The 17,398-nt window shown below is 45.9% G+C and overlaps 1 protein-coding gene across 2 annotated transcripts; it reads right to left on the bottom strand.

Annotated features, from left to right (window-relative positions):
• Window positions 1-2,829: 2,829 nt before the first annotated feature.
• Window positions 2,830-17,133, bottom strand: LOC144098724 (solute carrier organic anion transporter family member 74D-like). Of its 2 annotated transcripts, none has more exons than XM_077631560.1 (10): window positions 16,978-17,133; window positions 15,106-15,979; window positions 13,799-13,885; window positions 10,271-10,462; window positions 7,866-8,030; window positions 7,399-7,594; window positions 6,757-6,895; window positions 5,536-5,720; window positions 4,661-4,725; window positions 2,830-3,732 (listed from the first exon to the last, which is right to left on the bottom strand). In XM_077631560.1, exons 2-10 carry the CDS (start codon window positions 15,824-15,826, stop codon window positions 3,308-3,310), a joined length of 2,175 nt encoding a protein of 724 aa, XP_077487686.1. In that variant the 5' UTR covers window positions 15,827-15,979; window positions 16,978-17,133; the 3' UTR covers window positions 2,830-3,307. The 2 variants fall into 2 exon arrangements, with proteins under 2 accessions (XP_077487686.1, XP_077487687.1); XM_077631561.1 differs by lacking the exon at window positions 16,978-17,133 and adding an exon at window positions 16,851-16,969.
• Between the last annotated feature and the right edge of the window lie 265 nt (window positions 17,134-17,398).

Below are 17,398 nucleotides of genomic sequence, written 5' to 3' on the forward strand. Positions count from 1 at the left end.
GCATCTCGCTGCTCTGTTTTCAACATAATATTTCATTAGCTACTAACTTCTGCCTCATATATTAAATGGCAAGACACAGGTGTTACATAATTTGACCTTGAGGGATACCGGTAAATTGTATTCAGAATCTGAGAGTATCTGTCGAAGGCATTCCAGCCCTATTCTTATTCTCCTAATTATTTCTCGTAGTCCCCATCCGGGGTCACTGCCTGCCTTAAGTAGACGTATTTGCTTACCGCTTCCAATGCTTCACCGCCTATTGTAAACTGTTGTTCAATCCACAGACTGGGGAATATTACTTTAGTTTTGTTCATGTCTATCTTTAGACCCCATCATTATGTGTTATCTTTTTAAGGCATCAATGATCCTCTGCAATTTGTCATCTGGGTTATATTGCAGGGAATTGTCATCAGATAAACGCAGATTACATAAGTAGTCTCCATCATCTTTTGTCCCTAGCTCTTCCCATATCTGTTCTCTAAATATCTCTAGTAAAAATATGGTGAACTGAAGTAGTGTACAAATTGTGCCTACGTGACTGACATCCTTGCTTTTTGGGATTTCACCACGTTCCACGTGACAACTATGGTCGCTATACGGTCCCGATATTCATTTTCCAGCACCTTTACATAGGCCTCGTCCACACCCTGTTTACAGAATACCTGCATGACTGCTGAAGAGTCCTCTGAATCAAATGCTTGCCTATTTTATTCAGGCCATTTTTATGAATACACGCCCGAGGGAAAAACTCCAAAGCTGAAGGGGTGTTGGCGTGGTGTGCCAGCTTTTTGTTACAGCTGCACGCATATGGAGCATGTAAAAAATGTAAGAAGAGGAAGTACCTGGGTCAAATGGGCAATGATTACCCAATCAGTAACATGACGCATGTGACTCATGTGACCAATAAGTAATGAATTGGTGCGGTAACGATAAAGTCATCTCGGGCGGATGACGACTACGAGATATTAGGAGAGTTTGCCTATAATTCTTGCGATATACAAGAAAACTGGTGTGTTCGGCACTGTTTAAACTTGCCGGAGCCTCACGTCACGCCCTCAAGCTCACAGCAGCAAGCATAATTGGAACCCCATCGCAATTCCTAACAATTCTGTGGACACTGTCACTGTCGAGCTGTGGCAGCGTTAGGCGGATACATACTGCTAATTCACGCCAGAATCGGATGGCCGTGACGATCTCAAAGTGTTACTTTATAGCTCTGCTCGGACACAGCAATTGGAACTCGAGGAGGGGCGTGCAGACTGCACTTGAAAGAAAAGGGTGCTTCGGCACCGACGCTACCCTTACCTGACACCTTCCAGGTGAGGCACAGCCAGGGAAAGCTCCGTCAGAAGGCCAGTGGCCATGGCTACGAAGACAACGTTGCAGCGTAGCATTTTCCGCAATAAGAAGACGTTTTCTTCGTCGTCGTCCCAGTTTTTATTTTTGCTTTTACGGCAGCAGCAATCGCACGCGCCGGTGATAGAGATCGGCTAGGATTTGTCTTGCTGCACTAATAAATCCCTTACGAGCGCACCAAAAAGCAAAATGGCAAAAAACGGACTACTTCAGTTAGCTCTGCGCCGCTTGCAATCGTTAAATTGTTTCCTGAATCCCATTCAATCGCGGAATATTATCCATGCGAAAGAACAGATTTTTTTAAAGTTTTAAAGCAACTCTCATGTCGCATGCAGAGTTTTTTGCTTGATCAAGTTCTTGACGTATATTAAGCTTGAATAGTACGGCAGTCCATTTCCTCAAAAGAGCACTTCTGCAGAGTTCTTGGCGGTAACCTATATACCAAAGAGTGCATTTCTTTTACATACTTTCTTTTGATATGATTGCTTTTTCCGCATTGAAGAGATTTAAGACTTTGAATTCCAATTTGCTTATAAGTTAGTTTCATAATAACGCTATTTCTATTGTAGACTTTTATTTTGACGCTATGCCGTGGTCTACAAAAACTGTGAGTCCGAAAATAATCACGCAGACTACCTGCAATCAGAGGTGCTCCTCTCAGTTTCTCAGAAACTAGCGGAATTAATGCTTTCAAGTTAAGTGTCTTGCGATGCGTTTTTACATCACCTGGTCATAAAGTCATTGTTGAGCTACTGCGTAAAAGTCATTCCTTTGAGTATTCATCTACGAATTTTGTCCGGTAGTGCAAAAAATTAATAACCTATCTAGAGAAACCTGCGCCACCTCACCCATTCATTCCAAAGGGAACGAAGAGCCAGCTAAATTTTGTCAATTGCTACCCTTTAAACGCCACCACATTTTCGTAAGTTGTGCTTGAGAAGAATTAAAAAAATTCAAACTGTGTGGTACCAAAATCACGAACTACTCTTTTCTTATTTAGTTGTTATCACGTTGCCATCGTCATCACTGCCCGACCATTTCTCTTGCTTGATCGGTTTTTGAAGCCCAGGTTGCTCTTCAAGAGCAACCTTTATTGACTGGTCTCGACAGGTTGGTCGGGAAGAGCAGCCTGTCGAGACCAAATTAAATGCCAAATGCTGCGGCGGGCAGTTCGCTCATAACCCGGTGGGCAGGTTATCACCTCCCGCGGTAGGCGGGTGCTGATGACGTCACAAAGTCACTTAACCTAGGTGACAGGAAGGCCATGCGCTTTTGTGGGGATTTTTCTTCGACGCTGCCGCCGCAGAAGACGACGACAACACCGGGTTTTCTGCTGAACGCGGCCCTCGAAGCTGTCGCGTTAATAATTCGCAAACATTTCTTGATAACTGCCATTTCCAGATAGAATATGTGCATATTGACGTAAAGCTGCCCGTGAAACTCAGGAAGAAAAAAATATTTGGCGCATAGACATAAGCAGCTTGCGATTTTTATTAATTTATGCTTGCAAAGCAGTTCGCACTTAAAGAAGACATATTCGGGGTTTCTTATCGGCCAACATGTGCCTTCCGTGCACTCAAAAGAAACACCCAAGTGCCACTTTGCCTATTTCTTTAGCTCGTCGAGCAGTTTATGAACTTTCATAATGTACAAGTATATTTCTAACTATATCTTCGTCTCCTTATCTCGGAAACGTGCAAGGAACGACCATGTTAGCAAAGATTGCTCGAAGAGATAGTGCGCTATCTCGTTTTGCTCATTTCGATGGGTCTGCGCAAGAAAGAAGAGCCACTCCCGTTTGTTCTGCTTACAGTAAAAGCATTGTTTAGTTAATTAACATTTCGCCGCCTTAGCCCGCTTCGACCAAGGCTTCGACCCACCGCAAGACTTTCTATGTTGTAACGGTTGAGGGCACATGAGGCCACCTAATAGCCACTATGAAAAAGAACTTTCACTTGGTCACGTTGGCGATCTGGTTAAAGTTCTGGAACTCCCAGCTATCAATGCTCGTTGTTCGAGTCCTCGGGCGCCGCTCAGCGCCGTCACCAATCGCGTGCATTTCCTGCGCTTCTGCGCCAGCTTGCTTGAGAGGCTCCTGGACGCCGCTGCCAGCCGCTGCGCCAGACTTTTCGCCATGCCTGGCCTCAGCGTCCTCTTCGTCGTCGTAGAAGTTTTTGATGCGCTTGCAGTGGTAGGCCATGCAGGCCTGGAACACGCAGCCGGTGACCAGAAGCCCGGTGGTGACCCCGTGGATGAGGTAGCGCAGCTTTTTGAGGTCGTAGAGCCAGCACGATCCGCGATCTCCGCACCGGTCTTCCCAGACGATGCACGACGCATCCGTGAGTGCGCCGTAGATGAGCGGGTACGGGATGAAGGCTGGCAGGAGCGAAAGAAATGTGCGCTTAAATTTATCCCCTCAAAACTTAAGATCGCCACAAGCTCGCATGTCACCTTAAGCTCTACGATCGCGTTCATACGAGGCGATCCAGTATTGTCACCTGTCCTGGTGTTGCCGCCAGGATGCACCAAGCCATCTTAGTGGAATTTTCTTGCACTTTGTAGACACGTGCTTAAACTGCAAGTGCGTCCAGTGTCCTTGCAGTTAATGGTTGAATTGGTCAGCAAAGCAATCTTTGGTATTGAAATCACAATAAAAAACTTGCAACAGAAGGTTCAATATAACATCCAATTACTTTAAGAATATCCTTGATTATTCTTGATAAAAAGCGTGAAAACCATAATGAGCATTGTGTGCCATTTATTTCTTGTCTTTAGCACCAAGCTAGAAAAACAAAATTGCAATGGTTGCGTTTACTCTGACTTCGCCAATCGTGTGCATTCAAGAAAAATTTTATAGTCCATTAAATGATATCTTATTTCCGATTGCGCACTCCTAGCCATGAGGCTGAACTGCGAGCCGTTTCGGAAAAGAATTCATACATATCCTAAAATCCTTTATAGAAATCCGGGTTCAAGTTTCCTTTTGATTTTTTTATTGTTCTGGCTGCAATAAGAAGCTATAGCTGGGAGGGTTTTCTTTAAAAATAAATGCACTGAACTGAATTGATTTAAACTGAACTAAGTTGAAGTTTTGGAATTAAAAGCACTCTGCACAAACATGACCGAACATTATATGCAGAGCTGCAGGGCATGCCGACTGGCATATGCCACTGCAACAATTCCAGTAATGCAACTGGCTGAGTCACCTGCCCACTTTCCTTAATTCTGGAGTGCGCACAAAGTCGTGCAGTGCTTAATCTCCCCCCCCCCCCTCCAAAAAAAAAAAGCTGGAACTTTCACTTACCAAAAGCGTTCATTAGAGCTGACATTGTCAGCAGACATAGGCTCTTGTCTCTCGGTTCTATGCACCTGCAAAGAGGAAGAACGGCTCCCTTAGTGCCAAGTTTATGCTCTGAAAGGAGTGTACACCACTTGCCAACAGAATTTAATACGCGAATCTACAAAAACGTGAATTTTCCCGCGACCACAGGATGCAAATTCCCGTTGAGGCGGGCTACGTGAGCGTTGGGCTGGGACACCTCAGTTCACCTATCACCTTGAGACCCCGTGTGTCCAACACAGAAGAATCGAAAGAACATGAACGTGTCGCGCCCCGCTTTCTCGGTACACTGATTATAGATTTAAAGCAAACTGCCCTTACAAAATTTTTTTAGACAGTCTATTAACTGTCCATAGACTTCTGTCTATAAAGTCTATAGACTCTCTATAGAAACATCCTAGAGAACAGTCAATAGGCAATGAAAATGCTATAGAAAGTCTATAGAGAATCTATAGATTTATGGCCATACACATTTATAGACTTTAGTTCATAGACTATGAATACACAAAACGAAATATCTATAGGAAGGCAAAAAAGTCTATAAGAAGTAGTTAGACTGTCTATGGACCATTTTTAAGGGTGGAAGCAACCTGTCCGTCTGCAAAAATACAAATCCCAACTCCGACGTTATTTGGATGCGTAAAGAAAGGCCGAGAACAATAATTTCTTCGTGGCTGTGTTGGTGTTATTGGGAAGCTACTGTGTAGTCGGATAAAGAGCAAGCGCAGACGCTTAGTCGTTGCGCCTTTTAATCAACGCATCTCTTGTGAGTTTGTTTATTCAGTGTCTTTTCTCCGCGGACCTTAGCCACTGTAACTCAGCAGGGTATTAGCACAAACCTCAGCACGATGAGAGTCGAGCCAACGTGGGTGGTTCCCAGTGCGACTTGAATCGCGAAGATCACAGCGGCGAATATCACCATTGCGTCAAAGCAGTCCTGCTCGCACTGGCCATTAGTTACGCTGCCTTGCGTAAATACGTTCATACCAGGTTCTGACTGAAGACACAGGCACTCGTTGAATGCCTGCAAATAAGCAGAGAGCAAAGTGAAAATATGCTGCTTAGAATATCGCATCTTTTTGGTTCTTAATTTGGTGTTATAACTTCACATTTGCTGCACTGTAACACTAACACGATAACACTAGAACACTTGTGAACAGTAGAAATAGATGGCTACAGGAAATTGAAAACAGCAAAGCTGAGTTCGCTGGAGTGCATCAGTGCGGCCACATTCATAACTACGCGCAGAAAGAAGAAATAAGTCTAAATAAATAGAAATAAATTGAAGTGAAAGGAAGAGAGATCAAATGCGTTACGCAGACCTCGTCCTTCACCCCTCCGCATCTTTTTTCTTTTTATTGCAAGAAGAGAGAGACTTTAAATAATACAGGAGAGGTCTGTAAGAGGAGAGACGCTTGACACTTTCTCCCTCCTCAATGCTCCACTCAATAGTTGTTTTATGAGCATTAAAAAACCATGTTTTGAACGTTTGTACCCACCGTGGTTCCTAAGTTCCTATAGCGTCTTGCCTGCTGAGCACGAAGTCGAGAATTTAATTCCATGTCATGCCGGCATTATTTCGGCGGAGCAGAGAAGTGTAACGCTAATGTTGATGCTTTAAAGAATACCGGGCGGTCAAAATTGTTTTACAGTATTCCCCAACGGTGCGCTCCGGTGTTCACGATGTTGCCTCGCCATGTACTTTATCACAAAATCGTTTCCTTATGCGTAGGAAAACCATTCATTGCTTACGCGTTATACCAAAACGCTTGGCAGCAGTTATACTAACACTGTGACAGAAATATGACAAAGTATTACTGCTTTCGTCTCTTGCTCCGGAGACTCAGAGGACATGTAAGAGGAAGGTTGTAATAAATTATGCCTTCCGCTTGTTCAGGGAAGCTTCTTTTTTTTCGAATTGCTACTCTTCGCCTCATGTCTGTACACGCGTACTGTGCTAGTTTATAGTTCTCGAGAGCATCACAGCTCTTTGAAATGTCGTGCCTCTCTCCTTTAGCTTTCTGTGGACACTGGAAATAGAACAAGACGAGGCGACTCACTGTCTCATTAGAGGCGCTCGACGGGCATCCGGCAAAACATGCCGAGAAGTACTGCGTCCCTGTGGCAGGATCACACACGGGACGATGGACTCTTGTGGAACAGTCGCAGCCGTCGCTGCACTGGTTTTGAATACTCACTCTGTGCACGTTGAGAAGTAAGATGACGTAAGCAAACATGCAGATATCAAGCTGTCAAATACGAGTCTTTTTAGATGATTTGTAAACAGCCACAGTTGTATGTAACGCGACAACCCTTACCAAAATTTCTTTAGAAAGTCTATAGACTGTCCATAGACTATTGTCTATAATGTCTATAGACTTTTCCATAGACTATTGTCTATAATGTCTATAGACTTTCTATAGACAAATATAGAGAACAGTCTATAGGCAATATAGATGTTAGTGAATCTATAGACGATCTATGAATTTATGGCCTTACACGTTTAGTATACTTTAGTCTATAGACAGTCTATAGACTATGAATAGACAAAAAGGAATCTATAGGAAGGCAATACAGTCTAAAAGAAGTCTATAGACTGTCTATAGACCATTCTTTTATAAGAGGGGGTTACGTTTCGTTCGGCAAAAGAGAGTTTAAAGTTTGGCTGCTCAACACTTTTGGAAGTGAAAACGGTTGCTCACCCACCAACAGCATCTGGAACAACCGGGTACTGTATTGAGCCGCAGTTGACGGCCATGAGCGAAATGATGCCCACAGCAGATATGATGCCAACGACCACCGTATGAATGCCGACCACCCTTGGCGTTGGCTTCACCTTGTGCACGAATATGGCGCCCAGGATGATGCCGACCACGCTGGACAGTATATACGTGGGACCTGCGTGAATTTTGCCGCCGAACATGACTCGGCCATGCTAGATTTGGTATCTGTCTCACTACTCTTTACGAATTGCGGAATTAAGCAGCTCTCGTGCTGCGAAGCTCTAAGTGCGACTTATCTGGCAAGCGTAACCTTGCTCTGCACAAGATTGCGAAATCGGGCAAGTTGAAGAGGTTGCATGTTTGGAAAAACCATCGCGAAGGAAGAACGGGACGGAAGCAAGGGGTTTGTGACTTTGCGTCAGGAACAAGCGGCATTGTGAGCTCACCGGCAAGAAGGCTAGCCTTCGACGCAGTCTGGGAGAACTGATGCTGCGTGTAACGCGGGAAGGAGATGTAATAGCCGGCCAAGGCGATGTAGCTCGCAATGGATCCAAGCAGCCTGAAGACGTACACAGGATTTCGGGCCAGCCTTCCAATTCCTTCTAGGCCCTCTGAAAGTAAGCAAACAAACAAAATCCTAAAACACCGGTCTACGGGCTATTCTTAGGTACGTTCACAAGATTTTGCGAAACAGTAAACATTTAAAATATCGTGCTTGCTTAATTTTAACTTCCGATTTATTAAAACTGATGGTTTCTTCTAAACAGTATTAACGACGCTTCGGCGCTGTGAACGAGAAATGTTTGCCGACTGAGTGGCTATTAATTAAAACTCCCCATAATTCGAACCAATTTTCTGTCCGCTTCAATTTAGCGATACTGATATTCGACTTTCTTACACGGGTACATTTTTAACTGACAAGGGCTTCTGCAGCAGCGGGAAGTTTGATTGATCTTCACTAGGTAAGTGAAAACAAAAGGAAAAAGGTGCAGCCGTAGTCCAGTGATTAATTCTCGTTATAATACGACAGTATATGTGGGCTCTTCGCCGTACTTACAACGTTGTCAAACCGAAAAGCGAGGAATAGGCGCTGGTGCTTAGTTAGAACTCACTTAGAGCCACAGTGTGAGATTGCTCGGATGGTGTAACCTTGCTCACATATTTTTGAAGCGAAAAGCTTCACTACGCCAGCTTTTCGAGCCGTCAGCGGGGCCGCTAGTTTGACCTTGAATGTAGGTATAGGTCAAACAAGGAAATGACACCTGTCTCACATATCTCAGTCGACACCCGAATCGCGCCCGTAAGGGAAGGAAAATGAAATGAAAATTGGTTTTAAAGAAAGGAAATCACGCCTCTCTCAGATCTCAGTGGACACCAGAACCACGCCGTAAGGGAAGGAAAGTGAAATGAAAGTTGGTTTTAAGGAAAAGAAATTACGCCTGTCTCATATATCTCGCTGGATACCCGAGCCGCGCCGTAAGCGAAGAAAAATGAAAGTTGGTAAGAAGAGGAAATGACGCCTGTCTCACATTGCACCATTTGCTTTCCCCGAAAAAACATGTTTTTCAATTTGGCTTTCTGAAATTATCTGGAAGGTTTGCGCGTCGCTTGGAACCTGGTTTGGTTCCATATCTCCACATAGAACGAGCAATAAGACGGTTGTAAATAACGCCGAAGCTGTATTAAATATATATGCTGTCTTCTGTGAGGGCCTTTAATGTCGTTTCGAAGAAAGCAAGAAGTTTAACAAGTAAAAAAAATGCCCACTAATGTGCGCGCGCGTGTGTGTGTGTGTGTGTGTGTGTGCGCGCGCGTGTGTGTGTGTGTGTGTGTGTGTGTGTGTGTGTGTGTGTGTGTGTGTGTGTGTGTGTGTGTGTGTGTGTGTGTGTGTGTGTGTGTGTGTGTGTGTGTGTGTGTGTGTGTGTGTGTGTGTGTGTGTGTGTGTGTGTGTGTGTGTGTGTGTGTGTGTGTGTGTGTGTGTGTGTGTGTGTGTGTGTGCGTGTGTGTCAGAATGGCTATCTATGGAAGCCGCCAGTCGCTCGACCAAAAACGCAGTCAGGGAGACGCAGTTTTTCGCTTTCGACCACGGTTAATCCGAGCTAAACCACCAGCAATGTTTTTTTTTCATTATAGCAACGGAAGATCCCCGCTACCCAGTGCATTGTGTACCATTCGATTTGCAAGAACGTGACTGTCACCTGCGCCTGTGACATCCGCGGTCCCGCTTTTGCAAACATCGCTCAGTTCAAACACACATACGCGTATACACAAACAAACCCGGCGGTCTCATCGTACGACAGTGTTCTGGCTACTGAATTTGGCGCTGATGGGGTGTTGTGAAACACAATCGAGCTCTGGTGCACATTGCTGAAGGGAAATTCTGGCATTCTTATGGAAATGTTCGGACACCAGGCTGCGGCGCTTCCTTTATCCCATTACAATGCATAAGGCTTGAGAACTTGGCATGCACTTTTTCACCTTACGCTAAATTTCGATTGCTCCATTCACACGTATCGCACAGTGATTGGCAGCAACAATGGCTGCTTGGACGGGTGCCAAGTGATCGATGTTGCATTTCCCGCGGCAGCAAGCGCCAAACCTTTAGATGCCAATGCAACCGCAAAATCAGGCTGTATACTAATTTCGGTCTCCTGAACTTTCTATGAAGAAACTTGAGCTACACCATACGCGTTTACATCTCTCTCTTATAGTGCTCTTCAGCCGCAGTAATGAGCTGAACATTAAATTCACAGCCCACTTCATACATCTTTGCCGCTAAGCCAAAGCGGCAGTACGGGACCTTCTCATCGGCACTGTCTGCCGAGAAAGCAGGAACAAATGAAGATGCTACCTCTTATTTCTGTCCTGAGGCTCTTGTTCTTGGAGACCGCGTCCTCCTTGTTCGCTTCAGACTTGGAGCGGATCTTCTTCGGGAAGAAGAGCATGGGCAGCGTGCTGACGAATATGCCCAGGCCTATGAATATGTATCCGAACCACCAGGCTCCGACCCACCGCGGGTCGCCAGGTTGAACAGGGGCGGCTCCTGACAGCCACACAAAAGGAAGAATAAGAGGGGGGGGGGAGCACCTTTTAGCGCGAGAGCCCTTAAAGAGAATTCTGGAGATTTTTTCCGAACATTTTGATTTGATAGTCAAATTACATTATTTACAGTCCCATGTCTACGCCACAACAACCCGTTTTTAGAAATGCTGAGCGAAACCATTTAAATACTACAGATGAGCGATGTGCGCAAAACATTACACTATCCATGTGCACGAGAGAAACACAAGGACAGGCGCAACACTAACAACTACTTTATTCTTCTTAAACCAACGCATATATACCTTTTGCCGCACCTGCGCAAGCAAACAAAAAACTCGTCATCTGATATTAGTGGAAACGACGCAAGCACAGAAACAAACTCGGCTGAGTAAAGAGATAGGAAGGTATCGCTGATGCATCCTTAAACTTTTTTTCTTAATATGAAATGCTTTGAGAGCCAGCCGCGCGTGTTCATTTCCGCTTCTGCCCAGAATCGCCGCCTCTTCTAATCGCGGTGCACAATTGCTGCATTCATTAAAGTGCGACACAAGATGTGCACCTTTCTCAACTTTATTCCTTACATTAAACGCATGCACCCTGAGTCGCTCATATATACAACGCCCCGTTTGCCCGGTGTAAGTCTTTCCACACGAGAGTGGAAATGCATACACAACTCTGGTAGTGCGAGGGACAAATTTTGTCCCATGCCTGATTTGGCAGCCATGCCTTCCACCACCGCACATGCAGAAGCACAGCTTGGAAAGCTTGTTCGGCGCAAAAAACGCCAGAGGGACTACATGCCTGACTGCCACTCTCTTGAGGTGGTGCGAGACTTTATGTAGTTATGTAGGCAAGGCACCAGCACTGGCCTGTACGTTTCACATTCGGCCGCCGCCCTCTTGCCTGGCTCTCTGGTTTTTTGCTTCTGGATCAGGGCCTCAGCCACAGCTGCCAAAAGTGACAAAGAGTAACCTGCTGCCAAAAGCCGGCGCGCCTAATTGTCACAACTTGCTTGCAATTTATGCCCACACGATCTTCTGAGGACCGATTCCGTGCATGAAGGTGCTAATCCCCTTTTCACTGTCTTTGAGTGTGCAGACTTAAAAGGCAAGAGTGCCTTCTTTGTTCGTGGGTGGTATTCCCGGCATACATGGCGTTCACAGACCTCGAGCTGAATGTTCAAAAGCTGCAAAGCGTTTATGTTGGGTAGTTCAGCTTGTAGTTTTGCAGTTTTCGGAGCTTCAGCTCGAGGTCTGTGAACGCCATGTATGCCGGGAATACCACCCACTAGCAAAGAATGAACTCTGGTGTCATCCGGTGAGCCACGTGCCGCTTGTTCCTGACCGCGGCTCGTTTATGCCTCCTCAGATTTTCTTCCAGTTTCTGTCCCTCCGAAATACAGCACTATTACTGTTTCTTCTCATGAATGGAGCTAGCCAAGAACTTTATCTCACATCGACGCCACTCATACAAGAAAGGTAAATATTTTATATATGGTCGTCTGGCATCTCCCAAATTTCGTCGTATTCTTGCACTGCGCAGCAAAAAAAAAATCGCAATGATTCGTGGTTTCTGAGGGTAGCGAGCATCGGAGGCGAGAGGGCAGCTTTCCTCTCTGCTTGGCAAACAAATTGAGCAAAGCGGCTCCGTAAGACCTCCGCTTTTGTGACCACATCAACCCCGCTTCACGGAACGACGTCGGAAGGCCATCCAGCTGTCACGAGCTGCTCGTAGGAACCACATGAAATACTGCACCACAAAAGGCGCTTGCTCGGTCATGACGCTGATATGTATGAACTGGGCCGTCGGGCCGCCCGGGTTAGATTCTTTTCTGGGTAGCTTGAAGCCTGCCGTTTATTTATGATATCTATTCTGCATGACAGAAACGGGTATATTATTATGTACTGTCCATGTGTCCGTGCAGCCTATGATCAGTCGAGCGCAGAATGTTGCAGGATGCGGATGATAACCATGAATCTTAAAGGCGAAAGGGGAGCTTTTGGGTAATAAGCACCATGACACAAGGTATTCTCGTTATGAAACGTAGGGTCAAAAACCCATTTCCAGGAATTTCACCCCGTGCACTCCGAGGACGATGCCAGGGGGAAGCTTGTGCCCATTGTATTGGGCCAATGCAAAGCTTGTACGCGGCGGCACTGGAGATCGAACCCCGCACCCACAGCACGCAAGGCGAATGCTCGAACCAATAGACCACCGCTTCGGTATTATTTTTGCAAGATGTGGTTGCCCGAACAAAAAAAAAGTTCATTTGTACAGCCTCACGCAAGTTGATCACCTCAAACGAATTCAGGACGTGCCAAACTCAGCCGCTGGTATCAGCACCAGGTGACCGGATAACGAGATAGCGCTACGATAAACTTGTTTTTGTGAGCACCAACTCCGTAAAATTTTCCTACGACCACCGGGTAACCACACACGTTCGCAGGATGAGCTTATTTAATGCCTCCACACAGAAGTTTCATCTGCTATGCTGGATAAGAACTTGCACAATCCACCCGAGAAGAAGACATAGCGTGATCAAGACACATCGCGTACACATTACGCACATGTTAAACCGTATAAGAGTTAGAGCATCCGCATTTCGTTTCAAGGAAACACGACTTTAGGTGAAGGCGGAAAAACCGAGTTATTGTTCACCGCTGTCACACGTACATATCAGAAAGTGATCTCGTGTCAAGATAATTGCTCGTGCTCGCCGAGAGCACTTGTTCGCATGGCTGCACTGTTCAGACGATTTCTTCCTTGTCTTTCTTTAAATTTTCTGGATGCCGCTTGTAGCCCTGTAGGCAGTCCAGCAGTACACGATGTACTCCGCGCGTGGAAGTTTTCCTTCTCAAAGTGGGCCTTTTGCACTCTCACTACCCAAAAGTCAAGCTCGCAGATGGCTTACAGATATGCATGCGCTATTGACATGACATAAAAGAGAATGGCTGGCGTAACTGGATTTCCTACTCCGTTGGTACTCCTTCCTTATTTTTTATTGTTCAATTTCAAGAAGAATTCCGTGCGAGCATCAAAATGTAAGTCTGCTAACACCCCAGCGGTTAAGATATCAGTTGGTCAAATGTTCAGGAGAATCCCCCAAGGTGGAGTAGATTTGTAATGAGGAAGTAATTACTCATCGACATCCACCCAAGCGCAGCAATACAGCTACAAAGGAAAGCTATACGGCGCAGCCGTATGGCTGCGCTCGGGTGGATGTTAGTGAGTAATTACTCCCTTATTAAGATATCAGTTGATTGAAGCTACAGAAGGTCCAGGTTTTGTCTGGTAATGCTGATGCTCTACTGATATTAAACTGCAGATGTTCGCTTACCTGTCATTTCCTCCGGGTAACTCAAACTGAGCGATGCCAAAGTGAAGCCCAAGACAGGCCCCAAGAGCCGGAAGACGTATAGCGATCCTGAGGTGAATAAAAAAAGCGTGTCTTTTATAATATGCATGCACAAGTGTCATCGGAGGTTGTATTGGGTGGAGACTAATCCAGGCCTGCGTCTCATATGCTCTGCAGTGAAAGAGTTGGTAGTTTGTAGTCGGCATAGCCAATTATTTAGTTGCCTGTACCAACTATTTAGTTCGCCATGAAGCAAACAAAACATTCGCCATTTAAACGTGCAACGTGAATTTTAAAGCACATACGAACTCACTCGAAACATAACTCTGGGGAAGCCGTTTTGTTCTTTCTGTTCAAGAATAGCGCCATTAGCTATAATATAGGTAGCCCTCCGAATTTCTCGTGTGTCTTTACCTCTGTTGGAAACGTGAGAGAGAGCCCAAGAAAACATTCACCACAGGAACTGCATTCTACAATGAAGTGGAATGAAAATATGTTTGATTTCACATTGTAATGCACTGGAGACGCAGGGGCGGAGGACCATGCTTTCCTGACACATAAGTTCTTCAAAAATATACGTAATGCTACCACGCTACGTGCTTCAGCGACTTGTTCTCACTTTCTTAAGGGAAACGCAATTTACGCTGCGCATAAATGCTATAGTCAACAATTATGCACGCGTATATACCAAACTGGCAAGCATGTTGCGAAAAACTCCGCGTAAAATTAGAATGGTATTTAGCCTTTTTTACGCATAAACAGCTTCAAGCATATGATCAGTAAATAAGGCTATCACTCAGGAAAAGTAGCGATGAAAATAACAAGTATTAAAGGTAAAAACTTAGCGAGAGAAGTGGTATCTTTTTAGCAATCAATGCTGCAACTAGGTAATAAGAGACACAGCGAGCGACAGGTTCACCCTAATTTTTAACTGCGTGTTCTTAACATGCGCTAAAAATTAAATCACCTGTGTTTTTGCGTTGGACCAACATGTAAATGCGACCGTCGAGGCAAGGTCAAGATCAGTCCAGCTGCACAACACATCCTCTATTAACCACGGTGAAGACCTTTAAAAAATACGCAGCATGCCAATCTATGCCACTAACTTCCTTTTCTAATAACTGTTTTTCACCCGATCGCCTCTCTAATTCCCGTCTCACAGCAGTGAAATTAAGACCACGTGCTCGAGATAGAAATGGTTCTGCGCTAACAACAATGCAACTACTACTTAAACTGAACAATTGCATTCTCGGACATCAAACTGAAGGTAGCACAGAAGCGGAGCTCACCAAAGTACACAGCCGAATGCTTCTTCTTAACATTGTCATCCATGTAAGTAGTTCCGATGACATAGTATGCAGTGCTGCCAAGCCCGTTCAGAAAGTTGCCCAGGAAAAAAAAGATGAGAGGCCCGAGCGATGCGGCGTCTTCTTTGGACGCCTGGCAACTAGCCGCCGCCGCCTCCTGATCCGAAGTGCCGCAGAACTGCATCGCCTGAGCCGTGACGCCGCCGGCCTTCTGCACATCAACTAGCAAGTGCTTGCCGGGCCCGTAGACCAAGTACGGCAACACGCTGGACAGGACACCGAGAATCGAAAACAGCATCCCTCCAGACACCCATTTGGGCTTGCTGGTGCGCCTCAGACAAACTATCATGAAGACATTGGCCACGATGGGGCTCAGGTCATCGGCGATCATGATGATCCCCGAGGCCCGGCTCGAAAGGGAGAAGCGCCTCTCCACGGTGGACAGCGTACCCACGAGGTACGTGCGGTAGGCACCCTGGAAGATGCCCAGCAGTCCGAAGATGAGGGCATAGTAGCGGGACGACGCGAACCTCTGCAGCCAATTCGGTCTGTAGTTGCCCACTCCGCAGAGGTAGTCGCTGTCGTCCTCGACATCTTGCTTGCAGTCGTGCGCTGGGGGAATCACTGCGTCCGGATCCACCCTCACGTATTGGCCGCCGCCTCCGCCGTCGGCGGCGTCGGGTTTCTCCTTGTGGGCATTCATGGGATGTGGCGTGTCTTCTTTACGCGCCGCTCCGTCTCCGTTTATCTCGTCCGCGGCGAGCTGCTCTTTTTCTCTGTCAGCATCGGCGTCCGCCCTTGCGAGCCAAAGCTTTCGGCGAGGCGTCAGTTTATTTCGTCACCTCCGCCAGTCGACCTAGAACGGAAGTCGGGTGTTGTTGCAGTTTTGTGTTAACATCCGTGCGCGGACAGCCATCAATGTTGTATTATGATCCCTAGATTTATCTTTTAGACCATGGGGATGGTCTCCATAAACCAATCAGTGTATTACCGCTCGCTGAAAGCTCGTGAAGCAACCTCCCCTTAACTTGCTTTGTCCATCGTCAGTGTTATTCATTCATAGCCAGTTTTATGCCACTCAAGTTTATTCATTCAAATGTTTAGCAAGCAAGGGAGTCACTATGTGAAGGAAACGAGACATTTTAAAAGTTTTAGCTATTCTCTTCCGCGCTAACGATGCTAATGTGGTCGCTAGTTTTTGTTTGCATATAGAAGCCATTGCTTTCAAAATATGTGACTACAGAAGCCTACGAAAAAAACACACCGCAAATTTAAGCACTACAATATCGAGGACTGCAGCTTCATGAAATTGCAGCATAGAATAGAACTTCAAACACCACACACGTAATGAGTTATAAGTGGGCTAATTTACGTTACGAACTATACACGCACGTGTCAATACCTTTCGCTGCGGTCACAGTGCAACCACAGCGTTTTTGCTAGACCTACGAATCCTGAAAACGTCATGCGCCATCACAAGCACAGCCTCCTGAAAACACCCGAACAGCAACATCCTCACCCAGATTTATTTATTTATCTGCTTTCTGCAGAGGAGGAAAATTAAAATTGCAATATATACAGCTGTTTTCAGCTCCCCCTTGCACTCAGTGAAAATTCATTGCGCAGACCGCGGATAAGCGCAAGTACACCCCTCCAAGCAAGAACTACGCAGAAGCCTTCGGCGGATGCATAGCCTACATGTGAAGAGTCATGAAAGGTGAGACTACCGGGAGAAGCGGCCTACTTGAACTTTTGGAGAGCTCTTTTGCAGATACGGTCAGAGTCATGAATAAAAAGCTTTTCTCACTAATAACATCAAGGTCCCCCAAACAAAGAGCTTTCCCGCTCGCTTACCTCCATTCCTAGAGCCGGCACAAAACACCGATGGCGTGTAAAGACATTTTCGCAACCTTCTCACGTGATAGTCTCGCCCTCGACACCGAAGTTGGCGACGAAGTTTGGTGTTGTCCGCAGCCTAGGCACCTGTTTCTTTGCTTGTTCTGTGTTCCTTTACTGTTATCGTGCATGCTGTCTCCTTACCGCCTGTGCAGATAAAGCGGAGTGATTGTCGATATGGTTTTCAAGTATTCTGGCGTCCGTCCACTTGCCCTGTGCCCGACACTCAATGCACGTTTATCGGGACGTTAAGAACCTAGCTGAAGAGTTCTTAGAAGCTCCCGCGGTGTGCCTTGTGTCGTGAGGTGGAAAACACTTTTTTTTGGCTTGTATGCATGTATCATTCTCTCCCCTGTTGATTCGTTCTGGCCATGACTTG

This window comes from Amblyomma americanum, chromosome 7 (genome assembly GCF_052857255.1).
Source record: "Amblyomma americanum isolate KBUSLIRL-KWMA chromosome 7, ASM5285725v1, whole genome shotgun sequence".
NCBI lineage: Eukaryota > Metazoa > Arthropoda > Arachnida > Ixodida > Ixodidae > Amblyomma > Amblyomma americanum.